General features: G+C 34.7%; 1 protein-coding gene across 1 annotated transcript; it reads right to left on the bottom strand.

The window, feature by feature from the left end:
- Window positions 1-909: 909 nt before the first annotated feature.
- Window positions 910-20,600, bottom strand: LOC111778401 (ARM repeat superfamily protein). Its single transcript, XM_023658196.2, has 31 exons — window positions 20,342-20,600; window positions 19,734-19,856; window positions 18,959-19,116; window positions 17,748-17,792; window positions 17,371-17,449; window positions 17,209-17,282; window positions 16,619-16,725; window positions 15,168-15,350; window positions 14,608-14,811; window positions 14,296-14,509; window positions 14,127-14,201; window positions 13,720-14,042; window positions 13,175-13,367; window positions 12,809-13,061; window positions 12,402-12,729; window positions 11,942-12,122; window positions 11,686-11,826; window positions 11,265-11,526; window positions 10,409-10,855; window positions 9,480-9,943; window positions 8,770-8,906; window positions 8,478-8,659; window positions 7,978-8,367; window positions 7,385-7,510; window positions 6,937-7,002; window positions 5,087-6,849; window positions 4,722-5,001; window positions 3,871-4,104; window positions 2,089-2,604; window positions 1,869-2,001; window positions 910-1,607 (listed from the first exon to the last, which is right to left on the bottom strand). Exons 1-31 carry the CDS (start codon window positions 20,408-20,410, stop codon window positions 1,351-1,353), a joined length of 8,007 nt encoding a protein of 2,668 aa, XP_023513964.2. The 5' UTR covers window positions 20,411-20,600; the 3' UTR covers window positions 910-1,350.
- Window positions 20,601-20,651: the final 51 nt, after the last annotated feature.

Raw genomic sequence — 20,651 nt, forward strand, 5'->3', positions numbered from 1 at the left:
ATTTGAACACGCTATATACGACGTGTACGGACGCAGCTTTTTAAACGAAGAACATGGAATCGAATCATCTGGTCAAATCCAGCTTGATCATGCCTTCTTAATCTTCGTTGTCACCCCAATTTCAAACTAAAAGATAAACATTTGAATAAAGTTGCCATTTTTACCTTTTATACACTTTTTGTTTTAAAAAAAAAATCATCAATAGAAATATATTCTCATGCGTGTTTAATATAGATTTGATCGTGATCTAAATCGATAAAATTTTGTTTTTGTTGGATTTACTGTTCATATTAAATTTCGTTAAATTCGAGATTTAAATATAGTGAAATTAAGTAAAAATTGCATGTTTAAACTTTAAGATTGGATTTAATAAAAAATTTAAGATGATATAACCCAATATGTTTCTTAAAAATAGCATTATTGCCTGACATGATGTCTTAATTAGTTTTTATCATCTTATGTGAATAAAGATAACTATCCTTATATATATATATATCAATGATATCAATGGTTTCATCTCTATATCAATGATATTAATGGTTTCATCTCGATCTTTATATGAAAATAATGTGAATTTAGACCATTCGTTCTCCTCATATAAGATCCCACAACAAAAACCGAACACTATCAGAAGATTATGATAATAATACCAATATGAATAATTTCAAACTTTAATATATACATATATTATATATTCTAGCATGCCGAAATTCATAAGTAGTCAGAATAAACTAAATTTATTTTTAAAGTTCAGACAAAAAATAAATATTTTAAACTTTTGAAGACCAAAATGAAACAAATTTAATGATTCAAATATAAGTTTAAGAACCATAATCAGTTTTAAAACTAATTTTAGAAATGGGAGAGTTATTTGCATTATTTTTGGAAGAAATTAATATTTTATATATATAAAAGTTAACAATCTCTCCAATTTCTTGCCATCTAAGCTCTAAGTGTAACAAAAATATATATCACAAGGAAGCATACAGGCCAAAATTCCTAATAAAATTAAATAATTTATACACTAAATGAACAAAAATTGCCAATACCACAGGCCAAACTACGACGGCTACAATCCTAGTTAATCAAAGATCACAGCTGGAAAATCGTCTCTCGAATAGTTAATCATCTCATGCCAGTTCTTGTATGAACAAAGCTGGGACGATACCTGTGGCTGGCAGTTCGTACGTTCGAACGTTGGATCATCATCGTCTGGGAGGTCAAATTGTATGGTTTTGATCCTTCTGATACCCCTTCTAACTCAACGACCCAAGATCTTAAGTAACCGGGGAGGTGAAATAATACCTGTTAGTATTAGTGATGACAATAGATACCTTTGCTACATCTAATCTACATCATCCGTCTCGACATTCTCATCGTTGTTATCTTCCTTCTCTTGCTGGCACGTTGTTTTTCTGCAATTCGTAGTTTCCTTTTCGCGTTTCGCATAGGATTAACGACCGCCATGCGCTTCTCTTCTTGCCTCCTCTTGTCCCTTTTGACCTTGAGACGCTTCTTGATCTGGCTGTACACCTGTACAAATTTCTGAATGCCCAAACAATTCTGTATTTTATCACAAACTTCTTGGGCCAACTGTACCATTGAATCTACAAAAAAAAAAAAAAAAAAAAAAAAAAAAAAAAAAAAAAAGATCATTGGTAAATAATAGTCAGGTTCTCAAAGGAGTTTGATGAATAATGAATAATGAAATCTATGGCTATTCATGAAGGATAAACAATGGGTTAGATGCACAATTGCAATAGTTATGGTCGCAGTATATTTTTACTCAACACATTGACTTGCTGACACGGACAAGACGATAAAAAGAAACGGGGTACGAAAAGGTTTGCATAGGAAAGAAATTGTACCAGTAATTAGCTTTCCGGAAAACCCTTCACGAACTCTATATAAAGGCAGCAAAATTTCGAAAGCATATCGTTCGCAATCTTCTACAGCGATTTGTGATGATATATTGCGGAAGACATTGAAAACTATAGTCATCTGCATGAAACAGGACACATGATTAATGGAAATCGTAGGTAGGTGGAAATAAATTGTTAACTGAACTTGAAACCATTCGGAGAAAACCTGGATAGTATCTGTTTGAAGAGCAACCTTCCCCATCTGCTTGAGCAAGTTCGAGACAAGAAGGTAACAGATATCGGGACAAGCATCATCTTGGTCGAATACACCAGTCATTCGAGGTAAAAGCATGCTTCTTCCTTTTCCTGAGTCAAGCAACTGGAATGCTTTGAGAAAAAGCCTTTGCTCGGGTTGTTCAAGCGTAGACCAGAACGGACATGAATTCGTATTCTCCACTTTTCCAATCACAGAATGCAAACCACAAATAGTAAAAACAAGGTTTTGGACAATCAAATCAGCATCTTTATCTGTGAGGTCTGACTTCAACTGGCAGCAAAGGGAAGTAGCAATTAAGAAGAGTCTACTTGGCTTCATAAGAGAATAATCTCCTAGCGATTTTTCAGAATTTCTTCTGCTATTCTCGATCACAGTAGTGAAGTATGACGCTATCAAGCGATTTGAGATGCTACGTATCCACATATGTGGGTACAAAAGCAGATGACTAATCATTTCCCATATATCCTGAGAGAAATACAAAGAATCAGCAATCTAGCTAAAAGCATCCACTGCGTTAATGGTTTACAGATAAACATTCAGTAAAAGATGTTAACGTGAGACCAAATATGGGAGAATAACGCAATACAATAGAATTAAATATATAATTCAATAGAATTAATATGCTCCTAAGTTCAAATACTACAAGGACATTTCAATATTATGATTTAACAGATGCTGTTATTATGCCCCTCAAGGTGATTAAACAACTAAATAGGCATAATAGAAATAGAAGCCTTCTTTTGAAGAACTCATAAACAGAAATCAGCAACAATCAGAATGCAAAGAACTTGGAAGAAAAGTCTAGTCCACCAATGAGCTCAAACGAAGACAAACATAAAAAATCAAGCACGATATGCGTAGATGAATTGAACATCCATCTAATAATGCACCAAACAAAAGCATTAGATACAGTAAATACTTAAATGTAGGTTGAAAGTTCTTTCAAAAGACGAATCCACAGTTCCATTAGCTAAATCCCAGTCTCAGAGTAACACCTATCCAAAAGTTGCGTGTTCAAATCTTCCAGAGAATTTAATATGAAAATCATTTGATGCCTCAAGAGTCTGGGTCTTTGAGTAAGTGCAGGCTTTTTAAAAAAGTAAGGGACCATTTATCTTGCATTCTACAAAAGGCACCAACGTTCTGCCTGAACCTCCCATAAAAACATGTAAATATTTAAAGAGAAATGTAAATTTGATAATGGTATGTTCAATCATGGTGGTTAGTCAAACTAGTGAGGATATTATTTCAAGTAAATTGCAAGAGCAACTAATGCTCTCGTGTGGATTCTTCACGAGAAGGCTAAAAAAAGAGCTATGAACCAGCAGTAGATAATGTACGTTTAGTTTGTGCTTGGGTTTGTACATGGACTCTTTTCTCTAATAAGCACTCAACTACCTACCACCAGATGACACTGATCAACCCCAAAAAAGAGACATTTGCTCTAAAAAGTCAAAGCTCCTTGTTATGATTCTATGAATGCTCATAAAAACATACTTAGTGGTCCAAGGCACCTTTTCCTTATAAAACCAGGGTCTCCTACGTTAGTATTTTTTAGGTTTTGTAGACAATGAAACCAAAAGGATGTAGTGGACCCACAATAAAATTTTCACTACTGTCTAAGTTTGTCAGTAGTTCAGCGTCTGTAGCATACCAGGAAAAGCGCCTCCATGCAATAGAATCCTAATGAAACATAGAGATAGTTAAGGGAAGGAATTGATAGCTACATACCTCAAAATCCTTATCAAAGAATAACTCCGGGAATTGGTGCATCATCTTCTCTAGCATCACCAACGAATAATATGCCTCCTTCCAAAAGGTAGTGGTTGTTTCTGCAGAAATGTCTATTTGATCATTCGTAGTAACATCAACAACAGACTGCAGAATGCCTCTGGCAACTGGCAACACAGTTCTTATATGTCTTTCAAAACCCTTCTTTACAGCTTCAACTAATAATCCCAATACCTGTGTACAAAAAAATAATGTCAAATCCTTTCTTCCCATTAAAATTTAGTTATATTTATATGAGTGACCAACCACCAACAAGGCAACCGACAAAAATTGTAATATCGTTATCTTCCGCATGTTCTTTTTCCTCCAAATGAAAGAGATGGTAAATGAAGAAAGTTGATCAGTTAAATGAAACTCAAAGCCTAAAGCCTGAGGCTAATAGATTACCAAAAGAGAGATAAAAAGAACAACTAGCACAAAAATGAGCATATGAAATTGCTGATTCAGAATAATTTTTTTTTAAGAAAAATTTAATGTGCCAGTACCTCTGAGTACCAATTAATTAGCTTCAATATTAAATGTGGAAGTAACTCAAACAATCAACATCAACTCACATATACATTGGGGATTAACATTTATCATTATCTACATTCGTAGCAGAACAATTACTTTTTACTTAAAAAGAGTATACTTGTAAATATAGCATCATTTAAGCACGTTGCCCATCAAAGCTTAATACATATCCTTATATTAACTGAGAAATTGAAAATCTAGCAAGTTGAATGAAAAGTGAACCAAATATATTTTAGTTTGAAATTGCTCAAAAGAAAACATCTATTTAAGAAATTCACCTGTGCTGCGGCACTCCATAGTTGCTGCTTTCCTCCCAAGTACCAAGATAGACTGTAATCAAGTATAGAATGGAGAGGACCAGAACTTATGCAACCTATTAGGCGCTTAATTACAGCACCAGTCATAGACCGAACATTATTATCCTGATCATTAGCCAAGCAAGCCACCAAATGAACAAATAATGTCTGAGAAATACTATCCACCACAGTTCTTGGAAATTTAACGACAATTGTGAAAAGCATCTCCAAAACAGCTTCTCTTCCCGTTGAATGCTCATACCTACGATCATAGGAAAATCTTCTAAAGACAGAACCAAACACAAAATTAATATATAAAAGAATATTAGCTTAATTTCATTGGTCACCTTAAATTGGAGAGCAAAAAATCTAAATGTTGCTGCAAGCGCTTTTCTGAAAGACGGTAATCAAGCAGAAATTGTAGTAAGATTTTGCTGCATTTTTTCCGTATTGGTTCAACTTGACTTGTCACCATCAATTCAGCTACCCGAATAGCAAGATCATAAATCTCAGGGACAACAAGTTTGCAACTAACAATTGCCTTTAGAAGTGAAAGGGCAACAAAAGATGGATTCTTGTGAATATCCACAAACAATGGAAATTGAATTACTAAATGCAGCTGATCTGTGGAAAGTGTAACTTGTTCATTTCGCAGAAGCACAGTTAATGACCTCAAACATGATTCTACTAATGGATTGCATGGATCTACTGAACTCTGAGCAATATTTAACACTACTCCCTTGATTTTATCAGCTTGGGATTTGACAGATGGCAAAGGCAATCTCAGCAATGGAGTGAGACATCTAAGAGTTAATGATAAAACATCCTCGTATTTAGAAGTCAAGCAGTTTCCTAGCAGGGAAACAAAAGGGTCAAGCATTGATAGCAACGGAACGTGTTCTTTTCCAAGTTGCATCTTCTTCATGTACCCATGCAGAAGCTTAAGTGCAAACACCATAATAAGGTGTGAACAGGGGGACTTAGCAAGTATTATCTGACATGACAAATTTTTTCCTCTGGAGACATCTTTAGAACGTTTGTTTGCATCAAGCAACGAAGTGCTTTCACCCTGTCCATTTTCAACTTTTATTCCATCTTCAATGAGGCCATAGATGAAGACTAAAAGATCAGTTTGGTTGACAGAAGGATTGCTTTCAAAACCAGCAGCTATGTTAGTTAGCATATTTTCCAATTTGGCTTTAACTTTTGGTGTCAGATGCTTCTTCATATGATCAGTAACGGGTCTAAGAAGCTTAAGTGCGTGGCTTTTAAATGTTACACTTTGAGCTATCAATTTCAGTGTCTCAAAGGACTTCTGTTTCCTTGTCTCTTTCATTTTTGAGGCCAACTTTTCAACCTCCTTTTCCTCGGAGACCTCTCCAAGGATATCTTTCTCTACAATAGAAATGAGATCGTCCAAAAGATAGTCCATCTTCCCAAAAGCTGGGGCAGTAAAGAACTTAGTCAATATAAAATTGAGTGTATACCCCAACACATGCAGCTCGTATCCACGCTTTAGAGATCCTCTCAAAACCCTAACTATAACTTGCAAATATTCAGATCCAAGTTCCTTCAAACAAGCAGCCAGTGCAGATCTAGCTTCTTCACGGACACTTTCTAAACGATTCTTCAAAAAGTTAACGATATGATGGATGATGCTCAAAAGTTGTGAATCCATAACATCTTCTGGCAGTAATTTTAACACCTTTAGTGCAGCAAGATGAACATAAATATCAACCCTTTCTGACTGAGAGTTCATAAATTTTTGTATCTTTGGGAACACATATTTACTAAGGCATGCTTGCATATCACTTGTCACAACCGTACTGCCAAATAAGCGTGTTGACCCAACTACCGAAGTATTCTCTTGAAAATGGAAGTTGTCCAAAATAGAACATATCAAGCGCAACAGAACCTTTTTCTTATCTGGGCGTTTAGTGAGATCCCGAAAACATCTTCTTAACAGAGCAAAATATGACTTCCATTCCATTTTACCAGAAATTGAAGCAATTGCCTCTATACAAGCAACTCTAATATTCTCTGTTTTTCCCTCTTGTAAATCAAACAGCATATTGAAGAACAGCGGCACAAAGACATTCTTTGTGATGACCTTAGAGAAATTGAAGTGAGGATAACATAAGAAACTTCCCAATCAATAGATTAATAGTAAAATTAATATTAAGACTAGAGAAAATACCTCAGGAATGTTGACGGTACTGATAGTATTTTTGAAGCGAATCAGTGCCTTTGCTCTTCTAAGTTTCTGCAACATATCAGACATTCCTTGAAAAATCAATGTGAAATGGAGATAATAACACAACGAGAATTCATAAATAATTTTTTTTTATAGGAAATCAAATTTGTCAATTAAAAATATTTCAAAGAGATTACTTTTGAGTCAATGGAGTCATAATAATATATCCTTAAAAATTTATGTTTCATCCACAAAATATGTATTTGTATGCATCCCTTTTAATTTAGAAAAAAACCACGTACATGTTTGAAGAAGCAATATATTTTTCCATCATGAAATTAGTGAAAATTTTGGTGACGGGCTTATAAGAAAGTTAAGTAATGGTACTCCGAAGCACAGTGGTAATTTTTTGTTCCTACAGATTTTACCGATATATGAAGCAGAAATTCACCTGCAAGTGGGTTATGTTACTGAAAAAATCAACTTCAGCATCTTTACTGTATAAGGCCTTCAGCGAACATAAATTAGCCACATCAGGAAATTTCAACACCATTTCTCGCAATAAATTCATCCACTCCTGTAACCAGACAATTCATAAAAGAAGATCAGAGAGGAAAATGTAAACGATAATTGATAACATTGTACTTCTAAGACAATGAATGCTACATATTTAAGAAGCTGTAAGTAGAGATCCCCAAACCATCTATCCATGCTTAAAATAGAGAGGAAGAAAAATATGGAAGAAAAGAGGGTGGACTTATATGCAATCTATTCTTTTTCTTCCATTTTCTTTTCCTTGTTCCAATGTACAACATCCACGTGATATTAACTAAAATAATCCCTTCGCTATCCTTCGATACAAGGTTAATAATGAATTGTTCTTGTTGTAAAATATAAAGAACATAAACCAAAGTTTAACAAACATGTTATTCCACAATGTATCAGCTTTGTATTTACATCTTTCATGAATGAACAAAAAAAGTGAAGTTTTGGATTGAACAAATTACTTCAGGGCCGTAAGTAGAATAAAATATAACTCCCTACCTTTTTAATAGAGGTCTCTCTGTTCATTGCTTGCCCCATATGCTTCAAAATGAATTTGTTTGTTATCTGCATGATGTTTACTTTCAACCAGCTATTGTCGGGTAATGTCGTATTATCAATTGATTCATGGTGACCCATCCCTCCTTGACCAAGAATTGAAGAAGAAAATTCAACAAAAGAGAGCAAAGACCTATAAGCACTATGTCTTAGAATTAGTTCTTCTGACGACATATCATGCACGCACTGTGATAGAACAACTAAAGCATGTTCCACTGAGGTAGAACAGAAGAAATCCACATTAATTTTTTCATAACTATTGACAATCGTGTCAAAATCAAGGCCACCAATGTCCATAGCAGAGGTTGCATTCAAACCACGGATGATTTGAGCCTACAGAATATGAAAAGTAGATAGAATAATTACAACATTATCGTTCTAAGAGATCACAAACCAAAATAGTATCAACAGAAAGAACTTGAATGCATCTAGAAGAACTTTACCACACAGAGGATGGAAGAATCAACTTCTGCAAGAGCATGGATAAGATCACATATAAGCAAACGCGAATCTTGCTCAACTGAAATCAGTAACGGAGAAACTGCTTTCAAGATTTTTGTTGTACTCTCGCTCCCTAGTATGGGAACCACGTTCTGAATAACTTGCAGAGTATCGGCATGAGATCCTGCAAGGAAAGTAGGGGCTTTAAATCGTTAAAAAAAAACTCCAATTCTAATCTTTTGAGTCAATTCTTACAGTATTTTCCAACTAAAAACAAAAGGAAAATATTCTCACCAGATGTATGTCTAGTCTGAGTTAAGTATGGGAGTAAGATTTCAACAAACATCTTAGCATGCAGTGGATCCCTTACAAGCTTCGAGAGTAATTTGAAAATTCTTATCATTGGTCCATTGAGGTGTTCTACCAATTTCCTGACATGATGACAAGGGAATGATTATAAAATAATCCATTTGCAATCCTTAGGGACTCCCCTCGAGGCAAACCCCAAGGTGTAAGAATCAAATGCCTTTTAAAATATTGTTCATAATTACAAAAAATAATTTTTATAATTGGAAAACAGAAGTAATTTTCTACACTATACAAAACATTAAAATAAATACAAGGTACAAAAGATAATACATAAATGACCCAAACGTTGGGAACTTAAGTATATATTTAGTCCTAATGTTGAAATAGATATTTAGCAATAATTACAAAAATGAACCAAACATTTGGAACTAAAGTATATACATAAATGAACCGAACATTAGGACATCTATTATGCAATGAACAACAGAATCACGTGGATTGCACATCTATTAACAATTTACAGAATAGGGTATTACATGTTAAATTGTTAAATTATTGTACCAAGCCGACACCATCTTCTAACCCAAAAAGTAAAAGTAGACACAAATTATTAAAATGATGGCTGGTGTTTAGCATGGTAGATAATCTTAACAGCGAAAACAATAATGCACATCATCATGGATAAAAACACATACCTCTTTTTAGCATCACCACTTTGGAAAAGAACATGCAAGTTTTGAATAAGTGAATCAAGATTTGGAAGTAGAACGCTTCTGACAGCACTGTCATTGTCATCCAACTCACCATCATATGTCAATAGGTTTTCAATAAACTGAAGAACAAACGATATGATGGATTGAGATGCTGTTGAGACGGTGAGGATTGAGAAAATATCAGGAACAAGATTCCTCTCCCTAGCCAATAGTGGCATAAGTTTGTGGCTTCTACTCATGGCAAGAAAGCAAGAGAAAAGTGAACTTGGCTTTTCACTACTTGAGCCCTCGTGCTTGAAACTTTCAATTGAAGATTTCACAGACATAAAAAATAGGCCCCAGAACTCAATTTCAAAATCGTAATCCTCGTATTTGTAGAGAACGAAAGAAATGACTTTGAGACACAAAGACCTTAAATCTTTATACTGCTTCACGGCTGTACTGGTCTGCTTAGGAGAAAAAAACATCATTAGTATCTAGAGCTTCGAGTTCCATAATTAGTAATCTGATGTCATCAGTATAGATATGAGAAAATCAATGGATTAGGAAAAGCAATAGCATTTAGCATTTCTGAAGGAAAAGAACCAGTAACAAGTGGACCTTGAAACTTAACGACCTTGACTATTAGGTAAATGAGAACCTAGTAAAAGATATATTTAGACTGGAATCTAATTACACATTCATCAGATAGCTGGTACCAAGTAGAGCTGGTTTTAACATTATGCACAATTCAAAACTGGGTAAAGAAGGGGAGACAGTATGACAAAAACACAGATCGAAATACTCCCATAAAAAGGCAGTCACTTTTATGATGGGAGAAAAAAAAAGATCATTAGGAAATTTACAGGAGCCTCAAGAAGTTTACTGGAAGTTGATATTAAAGAAACGGCTTATCTGGATGGAAGCATTACCAGGCCAGGGGATGCGGTTTCTTTGTTGATCTCAAGTGAATTCTTGTCGCACATCTTTCCATTTTCAACTAAAGACTCTTCATTTTTCCTTGCCGCGTGAAGACTTGATGTGCAACTTCCCAATACTCGGACAACACAACCCAATATCATATTGAGAAATGGACTAACAAGCATTTCATCAAAAACTGCAAGAACTTCTTCAATAACATGCATAAAACCAAATTTCTTCTTCCATGACAATGCTACTATACTTTTTGCTGAGAAGTATTTCAAGATGTTAGTTGCTGAAGTATTCATTGAAACTGGGCGTGAGTAAGCACTAGCATCAGCCTCCTTTGGAATAATGTTCAAGGGCTTCAATAGTAGAGCAAAAAAAAGAGGAAGCTCTGTGGTATCAAGTTGTGCAAAGAACTGAAGGACAGCTTTTCGAAGATTTACACTGGCTTGCTGGCATAAAAGAAATATCAAACTCAGTATTTTTTTGTGATTTTGATTCCATAATATATAAGAATAAGCCACCCATACTATCAAATTGAAGACAAGTCATCCTTGACAACACACAAACTAAAAACCCTTAGAACGTTCAAAATTAACCAAATATGTTAAACTAGTCAATCAATTAAACCAAACAACCTATGCATGCAAGTCAAATGCTTCAGCAACAAACAATAGCATCACTCGAGTATAATCAAATGTGGCATACTGATTAGCAATCAGCCAACATCAATAACCCATACGTGCATGTTCTACTATAACAGTAACAAATACTGACGAAGTTCAGGAATAACAAAGATGTTATATGGAGCATCAGCACACTTCATCATAAACCATATATACTACCTGATAAAGAATTTACCTTGCGGGAACCAAGAACCTTCAATTTTCTGACTTTTGGCATCAATAAGCGAGTAACTACAGGTAAGAGATTAGGTCTATGCCGATCATCAATTTGATTTTTTTCTTTTGACAAGCTCCACCTTGTAAGTTCTTCTCTCAAAGTCTTGGGGGAGATCAAGTTTTTTAGATGATGTTCATATGGAATCAAAAAGTCATCTTTACAGATTAAGAGGCAATCAAGGACCTTGCTTTGTATTTCAGCATCATTATCATCCAAAAGCCTAGAAAGATTCAACCAAAGCGGGTATACGCAGAATCATTAGAAAAAAGAACCAGCAGTCTCCTTTATGGAAGAAATATATATTAGCAAAAAGATAATTCAGTATTAAACGTTGACATTAAATAGAACAGAACAGTGTTTCATTAAATAAAACACCAACCTTTGCTCCAAAACTTCTTTAAGAAAATCACTCTTGTAAAATGACTTCAGGTTACGGGTATTTCTCAGCAAGTTTAACCACTCCTTGAGCACACATTTCCACTCCTTGCTTTTACATGTATATTGTTTGAATGAATACACACTGTAATTTCAACAGACAAGCAAAAAATATTGTAAATAAGAAAATTGCAAGAGCATTATAAACATTGCGCCTGCAAAAATAAATTATGAGATATGAATCCAATGATAAATCACACCTTTCCACATTATCAGTGTTGTAGCCTAAAAATGTTAAGAACAGAGGCAAAATCTGACGAGACTGAGATTCAACAATAGTCGAATTTTTTTGTAATGATTGGAGCACCAAGGATAGCAGAGTATAGAGTGGTGTACTGTCTGGTGAAGGAACAACAAATGAGCGGAAACGTCTGACTAGATCTGAAAGATACAAATTGTGAAGAATTTCAAAAAATTAATACAAACACCTAACAAAGCAAGTATAGGCCAATCTTTATTGCACAGAAACACGTATTACAAAGCAATTATCTTACATATGAAAAAAATAACTTTCTGTTCATAAAATGACAAACTCCACTGAAACAAGGAACTTAACTGTGCATTCTAAAAATTGCAACTAACCAAAACGAAGCACCAGAAGAAAGACTATTTTAAATGAAATATGAACCTAAAAAATCATAATGGCACACGAGAGCATACCATGTAGTTCATCAGATGATTCAACGGTTTCTCTGTCCGGTTGATCAAGTACAAATAACCACTGCTGAAAATAACAGATTAATTTATCCCACACAACTCTCGAGTGTCTTCTGATTAAAGATGCAAGACATTCAGAAGCTTGATCCCAAATATAGCTAAAGCGGTTTTGGAAAATGCCAATAATACCATTCAAAACAACCAATAAGTAAGCCTCGGGAATCTTTTCAGACAACAAGACCATCTGAACTCTAGAGATTAATAATATAATCTTTCTGCTCGTAGATATTGAAGTAGGAGTCGATTCAATAGAAAGGAGCAGCCGAAGAACCTGACACAATTAGAGAGTGAACCCAAAGCTCTAAAGCACAAAGTCAAACAGGAAAATAAAGGACCATGAACAAACTTACCTCACTGCCAACCGAATCATCGGAGCATGATTCCAAATTTTCAGTTTCCATCTCGTTATCAATTGCAGGGTCCTTTATAAGGATTCCAGACCGCAAGGGCTCATAGTGACACAAGATTCTGAGAGTAGATATACGAACCCCCTTATCTGGGTGACGCAGATTATCTGCAAACACTTGTACTGCATCCTCAACTTTATCTGCTTGAAACTCTTCTGAATAAATTCTTTTGCTAACGTCAACTTCCAATGCTGGCCTACAATTGACATGGTTAAGGGATGCTACATGCTTTCAACAATCAATTTAGCGATGAAATAATTATTAGAAAATATAAGGAAAAAAAAGGTCTAGAACGCAAATTCAACCTACCCATGAATAAAATCCAAATAATCAGCTACAGCTACCAAAACTTGTGAACATGAGCTATATCTTTTTGCAAGGTACACAAGCCTTTTTGATTCTTCAAGCCCAGCCTTCTCATGGGAGAGCAACTTAAGGTAAGAACCTATAGTCGCACCAATTAAGCTTTCCCAATTTTCTTTAGGAACACCAAATATGTCGCCTAAAAGATCATGACAAAAACCAATTGTAATTAAGAACCTCCCCATAGAAAAGGGGAAAAAAAAACAAAGCACAAAGAAAGTATCGGCCTCAACTAAGGCAATAAAAATAAGCATAGCAATATTTTATATATATAATTTATGTATGCATATGTACAAAATAAACTAAACATCAAAGCCCTTCAGGTCTGCAACCAGAAGCACTTTCCCAGTTCTCGTATAAGAGAAATAGGTATTTGTTATGAGTTTTTTGTTTAGAAAAAAAAAATCTTATACACCCATCAAACTTGTATCACTAACCTAAAAGAAATAAGATGAAATAAACTAATTTGAGACAAGATGATTAAACTGTACCTTCAACTGTACAAAGCCGATCAAGTGCGTCAATCAAGTCCACTAGTAAGGATGAATTGGCTTGAAAGTTTAGAATATATGGACAACAACGAATAACACCCCAAAAAATAGCCAACTCAGATTCATCAATATCATTAGAACTTCCTTGCATGAAATCAGCTATCTCTTTAATCCAATGACCAAGAATCTTTTGGAAAAAGTTCAAAATCCTTGGAACCTCCTCTTCGGATGTACATAACACTTCTGTTGGTAATCTCTCGCAGAAGGAAAGAAGAAGATAGACAACCTCTTCACGGGAAGATTCTAACAATTCATTCATTGTTCTGAAAATGCAGTAGTAGCCCCGTTAGATATCTCAATTAATTATGCAATAGAATATCAAAAAAAAAAAAAATTTTGATATATACCTTAAGATGTTAGTTCTGAATGCACATAGTACACTAGTGTCCTTCCCCATTACTTCTCGTACAAAAGTCAATAAACTAGAAACAAAGACCTCAAATATGTTACTAAGGTTAAAAAATATAAAAGGTAACACATACGAAGTGTCATTCATGAAGGCTAAGTTGCTCATACCAACTGCTATTTAATTGAAATATTGGAGCCCAGTGCAACGAACAATTAGAAATAGATAGAGAGTCCTCAGAACTTAGAAGACCATCAAGAATAACCAACATTAATTGCAGAATCGAATCTATGATTTTGGATAAGCCATCTTCCATTGTAAGGCTTGTAGTTGTGATAAATTTCATCATGTGTAAATCTACAAGCTCAAGCATCGGTTTGTAATCTGTGGAACATATAAACTTAGTAGCTTTAGTAAAATAATAGAATTTTACAAAAATGGCCAACGCTTGAAAATTGGAAGGAGTATTTCATATATCTAACCAGAAATTTGTTTCCAATTCACATTCTGAACTGCTGAAGTAAGCAGCATCAAAAGTTGATTTATTCGAAGCACGTAACCATTTGTAATGGCATCCATTATTTCTTCAAACAAGCATTTCCATATCATATCCAATTCCTTGGGTTCCATTTCTTCACATAATCTCTGACACACACACTTGATCACTTCTAAAATAGCGTCTGAACCTGGAATAGAGATACACACAAAAAATAAGAGGAAAATAACTTGCAGTAAACTGCTCGGAAGACAGAAAGATACGGCCAGTACCCAAAGTAATGATTATAATTGACTCATTAAATCACCCAACAGTATTTACTAATGGAACAAGGATGTGACATATCCTTTTTATCTCTCTCTTTTTCAAAGTACAGATTATATGGCATTTTAATAACAGAAGTTCAGGTGCCATTAAGCCAGCACATCAAAGCAGGCTGTCAGAGTGCCACCCTTGAGTAACAAATACACTTCGAGCTGGGTTTAAAGAATTGACAAAACATTTAGCAATATATGGAACTAGTATGTTCCATAGAAAGAAATTCACCTTGGCTAGAGTCTAGGCCACTTTCAAATGTTGGACCACTGATCAAAAAGCGAAACACCAGCTCTGCTCTTGAATGAAACCTTGATGAGGTTCCTCTCATTGTGTGAAATAGCAGAGCACTAGCACCATATTCTCTAGTTGCTAAAGGTTTCTTAACAACTTCCAATATTATCTGTTTAATTCCTGCATGAATTAAAAGGTGACAAACGTTAAAGATGTTGATAAGGAAGTTATATAGCTTTATAGATCAACAAGTGTGTGTGTGAGGAATTTTCAGGACAGTTAGCCAGGACACTTTAATATACTGAATATACCAACATTTTCATCAATTAGGGGTTCCTGTACAACATCTCAAGCACTTCCCCTTCCTTAACTCGAGAACATAGATATCAACAGTAGAAGGAACAGCTATTCTGACAGCAAGTGTAAAAGGAAACTAGGTCCAAGTCTATTACTTTCTCGGACAAGTGACACTAACTTTTAAGAACAGAAGGGTGGATTATTTTCATGGATGACTAGGAATGAAACACATTTTTCAATTGTAAAGTGGGGTATATTGAGAGCAAGCTGGTAAGCCTCATGGAATATTGAACAGCGAATTTTGAATAACTTTATTAAGTAAAATAAATTTTCTTTTATATCTTCAAAAAAATCAAAACTTAGCCAGCATCTGGATATTAAATTACAACATCTCGCGAACTTTATGATGCAGTCTTAATACATCATCTCAATAAAAATCTTTGAACTACTTGAAAAGAAGTTTTGACAGAAGTGAAGAAGTGTATTTTAAAACACTGTGGATGCTCCTAGAGAAAATCACAAGGAGAAATTCTCGAGCAATTCTCTGAAGTCACTTGTCAATAAGAGATTAAATTTCATTTTCATGAGAAAAAATACTTCATTGAGAAAGAAAAATGAAGAATGCGTATAAAAAAACAGCCCTTCAAAAGGAGACAAACTAAAACACATTTTCATATGGCTAAGACTGAATCTCCAGATTCTTGTGGTTGAAACATCCTTTCCAATTGACCAAATGATAGATGCGAGATACTCCCACTTCTTTTCACAATAAAATCATTCATCATTTTTCAATATATATAATGTTACGAGGGAAAGCCTTGTGACATTAGCCTATATGAGGAATTTAAGTAGGTGAGCAAATTAGAGAAGAGATGGGTTGCCGTGACAACTTTATCACGAATACAGGGGGAAACAATAGATGTTAGAGTTTTTCTAGTAATTGTATATATATTTACACCCACTGAAGTTGAGAGATATTAGGCCCCCCAATTATGTATCTAAATAAATACAAAACAAATGAAGTTGAGAGATTCAATTTATCTTCATTCTTCTTTTAATTGGTAAACAATTAATTAAGTGTACTACCAAGCAGAAAAAATAGGAAGATCTGTAAAATAATGTCCAAAAAGCTTAATATTGAGAAGTCCTACCATTTTTTAGCTGATCAACTGGTGCATTCCGCAGCAAAAATGATGTCGCCTCAGCCATGAAATCTTGAATGTACTCTTTGGGGTAATGTCTTAATGGCACAGTAACCCTTAAAAATTAAAATAAACATGCATGAGCACATACATACATTAAGCAAATATGCATGATTTCAATAACTAATCAATGTACACGAGCTTTGCTTTCAACTCATCTTCAAAGAATATTGGGATAAGATTCCTAAACCGCATAAACATAAAAGTTCCATAGTGGCTGCTTTTCACCTTATCACTAATCTTTCTTTCTTTCACTAGTGATTCTGACTAAGCTCATGATTTTCTATCAACGCTACCTCTATTGTTTATTCTACCCTCACCATGTAAACTTTGCCTCGAATTAAGCCCCCACCCCAAAACCACCATCACAGAAATAGGCCTTTCTAGACCAACGGCCCAACAAGCGGAAGCTTATACAAGAAACTGATTTTTAAAAAAATCATGCAAGCTTGGTATAGATGTGGGGCCTTCAAAAATATACAGATACATTCTCTTCTTCACCACGACATAATAATAATAAGCAAAAGAGGAAGACTTACTTTAGCAAATGGACAAGATTTCGCGTAAGATATTTTTGCAAGTGCATCATAATATATGACCAAGATGTAAAAATCTGCAAGAAACATGATCCAGCTTTGGAATAAATTAGTATGGTATCAATGACTTGATATGTCAAAATAGAAGGCATAATGTAGACAAACCTGCTCAACAATATCTGGCTCCCTTGCTGCACCACCTTCTAGGAGAGACACTAATGCATCAGTTAATGGAGACAGGAATCTGTCACATAATGATTGATAGCATAAGACATAAAATAAGTAGAAGGAATAAAAAGTAGCTTTGTTACATATTGTTTAAACTGTTGCAGATGGTAACTTATATGGTTGTGAATGAACAATCAAACACTATTGTCCACAAATCTTGGAAAAAGAAATTGGCACAGGAAAACAAGAAAATAATATTAAGCGACTGACAAAAAAATGCCGTTCAAACTTACGGAACCCCTAAGGAGAAGAAATAAGTGATAAAGCACAAAAGTACAAACAAGATATTTCAGTCCAAGGGAGAAGGAACTAACGGCAAAAAATCCTCCAACAGATCTCGCGATAAAGCTGCAATCAACCTGAAATTAAAAAAAAAAAAAAATCACAATTTCAAACCCAATCCATAAAAGATAACTGAGATACATACCTCACAAGAAGTAGCATAAGAAACAATATTCAAAATTGTGAGAAAATTTCAGAAAAAAACTGGGACTCCACCCCACACAATTGGATAAGCGTTACTCCACTCTTGGGAAAGAAAGCACTCTCCCAACTTGACAAACGTTTTTTAACCTCTTATAAGATCAGGTTCCAAAAGGAAGCACACTTAGAAGTGAAATAAATGTCAATTTGGTTGTCAAAAAAAAAAAATTGACAATTAATGCTTTTTTTTCTTTTATCTTTGACAAGGCCTTAGATGCTTTTTTTCTTTTATTTTGAGGTGAAATAAATGTCAATTTGGGATATTGTCAATATTCCCACTAGATGAGGCCTTAGACTTAGAGGGAGAGGAGGATAATTTTGACAATTGATGTTTTACTTTTATTTTTTGTTCATTCTTAATAACTTCAAGGTGTTCTGGAACCACGGAACTTGATTTTTGTTCAACTTTTTGACATTTTGATGTTTCTAAGTCTTTAAGGATTTGACATTTATGTGACTCTATATATACTATTTATTTGTTTCGCCTCGAAGCGATGAAGTGGCGTGTTGCTTTGAGGTGGCCTTGTGCTTTGAAAATACTTCATGTTTCCATGAAAAGAACCTACATATCTCACTGCCCTGCAAATCATTGACCTGCAAGGACAATAGTGAAAGACCTACAAGTTCTGCTATCATTGTTACAAGAGTGTTTCCAAGGGTTTTTAGACGGTAGGCTGAGGATTGGTGCTGCCCTACTAAGAATTTTTTTTTTTTTTAATAAGAGACAATTTCATTGATAATTTAGATTTACAAAAAAGGGGTATAATATTCATTATGTTTACAAAAGACCTTCCCAAGTTACAATGAGAGAGGTATAACTATAGGAAGTAAAAACATTGTTGAAGAGTTCTGACAAATTGATGTACATATTATATTAACAAATGATATGGTATGGAGATTGAACAATAACTCTGAGCATACAAGTCCACAACTGCATGGTACTCATCACAAACTAAAATACAAGTTACAAACATAAACAGAAAAGTCAAAACTAAAGCATAATATGCAAGACGAGGATGTTTAAAAAATAAGCTTGGCACACCTCAATATAGGCTCCAGAGATAGCCTCCCTTTTATATGTACTCTAGAAAGAAGATTTGAAAATATGGACTCCTTGTGCAGTATCACCAGAGGTAATGTTTGTGCCAGAGGAATGATCTCTTCGTAACAAGAAATAAAATCCTCTGCAGTATTTAATTCCTGTATTGGAGAAGAGAATGGCAAGATTCTTTATGGAAAAAAGATAGTAAAATTTATAGCAGATGAGAAGGCTAAATAACCGCACAAAACTATTTCCTTCGCTAAATTGAGTCCCTAACAAAAAATAATGCATGAAACACCCACATTTGCAGAGAATTAACATCAAAAGCCAGCTTCATCCAGAACTTTTATTGAACAATACCATGAACAATAATCTATAGGCATTACATATGCAGTGATACTTGATCTTTCTAATCTCTCCTGATTTATCCTATTCCTTCTCAATAAACTAACTCGAAGGAAATAGAAAAATCAAAATTTAATGTCACCTTTCCTGCTCAAATTAATAGCTCTAATGGGTTAATATTGTGTTCATTTAAATCCAAGTAGTTGATATCATTACTTATTTTTTAGGGGTAGGAAAACGGGATGCTTTTGATCATAAATGATAGAGTATAGCTATTTCATCAACCAAAGCGAGCACGTTGTAATAAAATGACAACCGAGTAATGAGTTTATACCAAACCATATTAGACATACATCATAAAAATATTAGCAACTAAGAGGGACAAAAAAGGAAACCACCATCCTCCGAAAAGAAAGTTAATAAAGCATACCCTCCATTCCATAAGACAGTCCCGGAAAAAGGAGGATCCCTCGGATGGCTCGGACTTTACTTTATCGAGGCTTCTGTATACATCGATGTCAATTTCTTGTAATCTCTGAGAGAATGTCTGGAACTGTAGAGCATAACAAAGAAAATATGAAATCTAAAATCTGTTTACAAAAATAATTATCGTAAACTATCTAGAGAAGGGAGACTCGAAGAAAAAGAAAAATTGGATAACGACCACCAACTTGCTTATTTTCTATAAAAAAGAAAAAAAAAAAAAAAAGTCTGAACTAGTAAGTATGGTTTAAAAACCAGTATCCTGATATAAGAACAGAGATAACTGAACCAAGAAAACTCCGCTTTAGCCAGTAGACAAACGTGCACATTCATAAAGTTCAAGGGAAAAACAAAAGCTCCCGCCAGAATAATTATCCCACAAGAAACACACTAGATTCTACTGGAGATGAGTAGGAAAGCATCAGTAAGACATGAACAAAAACCATTCACTTAACTGTAATCGTTTCATGGCAGCCAAACTTAAGCACCAGTAAATTATCAACACAAAACATAAATACAATAGTCCTGAAGATATGCAGCGAAGAGAATGCTTACAACAAAACGCCGGCGACCAGGGGACTTATTGAGGGACTTGACAGCTACTGCGTGAGAAGCCGTCGCCATGGAAGATCAAACTCTTCGAGCTTATCAAAACTTTAGGAGCTTAAAATCAAAAAAAAAACCTAGACAGAAAAATACAATTAGAAAGAAGAAAGAGTTGAATTCGGCAGTGTAATAGAGCTCTGGCTTTCTTCAGCTTCTGGTTCTTCTTGGCGCGGCAGCTCCTCTCGGCCGTCGAGAGGTTTAAGAAACGCGGGGCGGTGAGAATTTGTTCTTATAACTTTGCTCTTTAGGACTTCCTGTG

The sequence above is a fragment of the Cucurbita pepo genome, chromosome 17 (genome assembly GCF_057944985.1).
Source record: "Cucurbita pepo subsp. pepo isolate OVF chromosome 17, ASM5794498v1, whole genome shotgun sequence".
NCBI lineage: Eukaryota > Viridiplantae > Streptophyta > Magnoliopsida > Cucurbitales > Cucurbitaceae > Cucurbita > Cucurbita pepo.